The sequence below is a fragment of the Dama dama genome, chromosome 4, assembly GCF_033118175.1.
Source record: "Dama dama isolate Ldn47 chromosome 4, ASM3311817v1, whole genome shotgun sequence".
Lineage (NCBI taxonomy): Eukaryota > Metazoa > Chordata > Mammalia > Artiodactyla > Cervidae > Dama > Dama dama.
This window is the reverse complement of record NC_083684.1, coordinates 13,683,389-13,689,388: the sequence shown is the minus strand read 5'-3', so window position 1 is coordinate 13,689,388 and position 6,000 is coordinate 13,683,389. Positions and strand designations below refer to the sequence as shown.

General features: G+C 53.3%; 1 protein-coding gene across 1 annotated transcript in view; it reads left to right on the top strand.

The window, feature by feature from the left end:
* Positions 1–1,117: 1,117 nt before the first annotated feature.
* The window catches only part of CDYL2 (chromodomain Y like 2), a 158,451-nt gene continuing 153,568 nt past the window's right edge, over positions 1,118–6,000 (top strand). The window contains exon 1 of the mRNA XM_061138084.1: positions 1,118–1,371. Coding sequence (XP_060994067.1) covers positions 1,348–1,371 — 24 coding nt within the window. The 5' untranslated portion in view covers positions 1,118–1,347. The remainder of the gene's footprint in view (positions 1,372–6,000) is intronic.

Sequence of the window (6,000 nt, the reverse complement as noted above, 5' to 3'; positions counted from 1 at the left end):
TGACCAACTGGGCATTTCTGGGGCTAGAATGAGGAAGACCTTTCTTCCAAATTGAATAGCCTGCCTTCCCAGGTCCTGAGTTCACTATCTTTAAACAGAATTGGTGTCCACGATGAAGCAGGAAGAGATGACTTAAGAACGAGTTTGGGTTTCAGAGTCCCTCCGGCTCTGGAGCCTGGCACATAGTAGGAGCGCCTTCTGGCTGAGCGACTGAATCCTCCTGCCGTGCGTGTGGTTCCTCTCTCCTCTTGGAGTCAAAGTCCCTTGAGGGCAGGGTCCCAGTCGCTCCTACCCGGGGACACTGTGTAGTCGGGTAGACTTTGGAAGATGCTTGTTGAATAATGGATGAGTGGGTAAATGGGGGCTGGGAGGGTTGGGGGAAGGCCACACCCGGCTCCAAAGACTTTCCAGGGTTTGCCGGGGTGCTGTCCTGGCTCTCTTGGAGCCTCTGGAGGGGTCCTTTCGTCCCTCTTCCTGTGGCCTCCACATCTCAGCACCCAGGCTGGAGGGAGGCGCTATGGGGCCGGGGAGGGGCCGCGCGGTCCCCAGGGGCTAGGTCTCCCGGGGGCGGCGCCCACTCCCTCTCGGGGGTGCGGGGCAAGAGATGAGGCCCCCGGGGGCCGGCCGAGCCCGCCCGGGGGCCCCTTCCCCGCCGGGCCCCACAGCCCTCTACCTGCTTCCCGGCCGCCCCTTCGCAGCCCCGGGCCGGGTGCGCCCGGCGGGCACCTGGCCCGCCACCCCCCGGGGAGCCCCGCCGGTCTCCTCCGGGGCCGGCCCGGGGCGGTGGGGCGGGCCTGGGCGCTCCCCGGCTCCGGGACCGGTCCCCCGGGGCGCGGCCGGGCAGCCGCCCCCGTTCCCCCCCCGCCCGCCCGCCCGGGGGGCCGGGCCGGGCTCCCGGGGGGCGGGGACTCGCCCAGTGGCAGCAGCGTCCGGGCCGGCGGCGGGCGCGGGGCGGCTTCCTGCAGGCGGCGCCGGGGCGAGCCGTTGCCCGCCGCAGCCACACCGCCGCCGGGTCGCCGGGTCGCGGGGGCCGCGGCGCTCGGGCCGCGTCGGTGCCTCCCGGGCGCGCTGCGCGGCCGTCGCTGCTGCCCGCGCTCGTGCCGCCGCCGCCGCCGCCGCTGCCGGTTACGCCAGCCCCGCCGCCGCCGCCGCCGCCCGCTCTGATTCTGCGCATAGGCAGCCCCCAAGCCTGTCATTCTGCAAAAACACAGTTTACTCAACACACCACACACACACACACACACGCGCGCGCACACACACGCGCACACTGGCCCCCCTCGCGCACACGCACGGAGGGCGCGAGCGAGCAGACGCGCACAGCCGGCGAGCCAAGTTCCGCAGCCTGGCATGGCTTCTGGGGACCTTTACGAGGTACGGGGACGCGGGGGCGCGGGCCGGCCCCAGCCCGCGGGCGGGCGGCGGGCGGGCGGCGGGCGGCGGGGGCCGGGCCGGGGCCGGGGCCGGGCGCGAGCCGGAGTTGCCGAGCCCGTGGCGGCGGCGGCGGCGGCGGCGGCCGGAGGGTGGCGGGGGCCGGGCGCGCCTCCCGCCCGCCGCCCGCCCTCCCGCGGCGCCCGCGCCCGCTCCCTCTTTCTCTTTCTCTCGCGCACACACTCTCTTACTCCATCTACTTTGCGGCCTTGGAGGGGAAGGAGGAAGCCGGGCGGAGCCGGGGCGGGGGAGGTAGCGGTCCCGGGGAGGTGTTTCTCGCCCGACGAGCCGCCTCGAGTGCAGAAAGTACAGGTAAAAGTCGGCGCCGGACGTGCGGGGAATGCGGGAGGCCGCGGGGCGGCCGGCGCGGGTGAGGGGCCGGGGGTGCACTGCCCCGGGGCCGGGCCGGGGGCGCGGGAGGGGAACCTGGGGTGGGGGGCGGGCCGCGATGGAGCGGAGCCGGGCCGGGGCGAGGCGGGATCCTGGGGGAAGGCGGCCTTGAAAGGGGGCGGCCGGATGGGGGGTTCGGGAGACCCCCGCCAAACCGCTCCCCGGGGCCACCGGGCCACCCGCCCCCCTCCCCCCACCTGCTGCCCCCGCCGCCGACTCGGGGCCGGGGCGTGGGGGCGGTCCTTGCGGGTGTCGCGCTCACTCGGGGCGAGAGGGGGCGCTGCAGAGGGCCTCCGGTGGAAGCGGGAGCACATGGAAGGCGGAGGTGGGTGGTAACACGTTGCTAGAGGACTGGGGATGGAAGCCTGGCTCCCAGCGCTCTACGGCACTGACCTCAGTGGATGCCTGTCTCCAGGTCCACAACAGGTAGTGACCAGCATCGGATGTTTTGAGAACGTCTCAAAAAATGGTCAAGGAAGACATTAGTGTGGCACATTTGAAACAATGGAGAAATAGCCATGGCCTCTGGGACCTGGGTTTTACTAGCTCTGAACAGAACAGTTCCTGCTTTTGGATTTGGGACAAGTGGACAAAACAAGAAGCAACTCCCTTTCCCTAGGGAGAATGCCCCCAAAGAACTGTTGGTCCCAAGAGAAGGTTCAGGATTAGGGAAGCTAAAAGATGCCCCATCTTCAACCTGAAGGCCTGCTGATCCTCCAGGAAACCAGAATCAGAGCTTGGCGTGGTGCAGGACTCCCTGCCACAGAAATCGATTACCACTAGCCCTGGTTCTCAAGACTTTCGACTAAATTGAGATGAACACCCCAAGGGGTGGAATTTTTGGTAGGAGACTACAGGGGTGATTCACCCACAATGAGCTTTTTCCTCTGGGTCTTCTGGAAGGATGTAGCTTTTTCAGTTGGTGGATTTGCTGGCCAGTGTGAGAGAAGAAGAGTGTGGAGAACAGGCAAGGTAGCATCTTAGCCTCCTGTGCGACCAGGGTCTTTTGGATCATTCTGGACCTGGTGAGGCTCAGTCATGAACCACCAGTGGGCTCAGGTGCCATGGCTTGAGAGGACACTGCAGTCCTATGGAGAGGTCAGTGTTGAGACCTCCTGCCAGCAACCAGACCTAGCTTCAGTAAGCTTGTGTGTGAGCCACCTGGCAAACAGAAACTCCAGCCCCAGTGGAGCATTCAGAAGACCACAGCCCCAACAAACATGTTGACTGAAACACCATATGTTCTGGGGCAGAACCATCCAGCTAAAATGTTTGTTTTTCTTGAAAGAATGTTGCAGTTTGACCTCTTCTCTAGCCTACTGCCTTCCTCATCCCTGCATTGATAGAGAAGATGAAGTTGGGTAGACCTGGTGAAGAACTTTGGAAGATTGTGTCCAATAGGTCACCAAGCACTTTTGTCTATTTCAAGATGGTGGAACAATTTCTGAAACCAAAAGAGTTGAAGCACAGTCAAATGGGATGTTTGATTTAGTTTCCCAAAGTATAACCAGCAAAAAAGTAGACATTGTTCAGAGGCAAAGCTCGGCTCCTTGGGAGTATGGATTTTTCTACCCATTGACAGTGAGTCACTCAGAGCTTCCGCCTTTCCCTGGGAGAAGAGTTGCATTGAGAAGGCATTAAGAGGACATGTTAGGAGCTGTCAGTATTTCTTCTTTTAAAGTTTGGAACTTATGAACCTTCTGGGGATAATTTCTTGTTTAATGATCATCTGAAATGCCCTCCTTAACATTGGTAATTATAGTTGCCAGATGAGTCTGTTAAAAGGGGAGTTTTCACACTGGCCTTGGAAGTGTCTTAGCATCTCTCGAGTTCTCCTTGAAGTTCAGTAAACAAGACAATAATAATAATTACTTCTGTGATAGTAGGTAATTGTACTAGATGTAAAATAGTTATCCCGTGGCTGATTATTTGCATAGTCATTACTAAAAAGGGCTAAATTGCATTATGAGAATATAACCAATGTCAGCATTTTTATAGCCAGTGTCTACATTACATAACACATACTGAGAAATTTAATTTATTCAAATTTAGTTTTAAAAACAGTTAAGAAGTGCTAACTGTACATTTTGAACTGTAAAATTGGGCGTGTAAAAAGCTGGATGTTGATTTAAGGACACATCTTGGATTATCCAGTACACTTATTGATCTTTAAAGGTAAAAAAGAGAAGAAAACTGATGCCATTCTCAATTTAAATATTACGTTAATTAAATACTATACCCAAGGGTATGTAAGATGGCTTCTTGTAACCTCTGACCAAGAAACCACATTTTGACTGGACAAGAACTATTATTGAATATGTTTGTAATTGGTTTATTTCACCTGTGTGTCTGCTGACATTTTCCTTGACCCTCTGTGGTAAAGATGTGATTTGGAGTCTAGAGAGTCTTCAACTTCTCTTTGGTGCTTTAGACAACTAAATTGTAAAAAGTAAGCCTTCTCTGAATAGCATCTTTCAAGGAATAGGTGCTAATTTTAGAGAAAAACTTTGTTTATCTAACGGCACTCTTCAGTCATAGTGAAGAAATATGGAGTCAAGCTCAGTTACCAAAATTTTGGCTCTTGGTAGACAGTTTCTCCTATAGCAGAGTTCTCATCACCAACTGGTGTATTATAGCCATCCACTTTAGGAAGGTGATCATAAATATAGGCTGAGCCTTTGAAAATCATGTATCTAGATGCAAAATGAAATTTCTTATCCAGATGCTCTCGTCAACATTCTGCTAAACAGAAGAGTCATAAAATGGTAGTCTGTGAGCCAGGTCTAGTCTCTTTATGTTTTTTGCCTTGCCTGGATGGTAGATAAGAAAAATGGACTTGAATACCTTTAGATGGGCCATGTGATACTTGTTTATAATTGTCCCAGTGCGCCCTCTTACCAGAAATCCTTTCTGCTTCACTCTCACTTTACTTATCAGGCTCCAGTAGGCATTAGAGTTTGCAGCCCCCAGATGGTAGTCAACCATTTGCTAACATGTTTGGATATCAGGAAGATGTAACCAGTGGAGTAAGGAGCCCGGTTGCCTTGTCCATCTCTGTGTCCTCGAACGTTCAAATACTTGTTGACTGAATCAGTGAACAGAAGACTGACTTAAGTATAGATAAAGTACCTTGGCTGACCTTTGTTATACTTGTGTGGAGCGCTGCCCTCTGTTCTCCTTTCTCCTTTGACTTGTGGTCTCTCCGTGGTGGTAACACCATGTTTAGGAGAGTCCCTTCCAGTTCTGTCTGGAAGGACGTGTGGCTGAGTCCCCTTCCAGAGAGCCAGACTGTGTTATTCACTAAAAGGATTGAATGCATTTAAGCTTCAACTGCATGGCTTTCCAAGTGGCTGTTGGGTGGTGTTTTACACCCTCTCCCTTGTGATTAGCTGACAGTATGGAGGAGGGCTCCCCTCAGTTGGCAAAAATATTCAAAGAGAATGCTGTATGTCTACACAGAAGGTTAGTAGCGGCCAAGTTGAAATTTATTGAGGCGTTTTTAACAGTGGCAGTTCCTGACATTTGTCAGTGTTTGGTTTACTTACAGTTCCTGGGTATCTTCCTATAAGATAGTTCTATCTTATGTATTCATGCATCCATATCTGATAAAATATGTATACGATTATATGTATATGTATATACATAAACTACTGCTATTGTTTTGTTCCAAATAAAATAAATAATAATAGGATTTTTGTTTTGTTGAAAGAAATTTACTGTAGTTAAAAATTGATGCTGCTACAGTGATGAACGTGGGCCTTTCCGCTATAGCGCTACATAGGCATCTTGTGTCCTGCAAAATTATGCACTGAAAATAACAGGGTTTATGGGAAAAACTGGATTGAGGCCGACTGCAGAAACATTGGAACTTCGTGAACAAAAACAAAACCAAATCTAATAAAAATACCCGTCAGTTAAATCTCCACCTGGCTGATGTTTGCTCTTGCCAGGTCAGTCCATCCTTACAGCCTTCAAATTGGGCTGGTACTTCTTTCTTCTCTCTGTAGCTCGCAGAGATCATTCACTTCTAATGGAGACTGTTTTCATTGAAATGAAATCTAACCTAGAGCATAGCCCTCTGCATTCATCTGTATGGAAAGAAATATTTTGTACCTTCTTCATCTGTAATTTGCAGCTTTGCCAGTCATGTTAGCATTAGTGGAAAGGTATTAATTCTTGAAG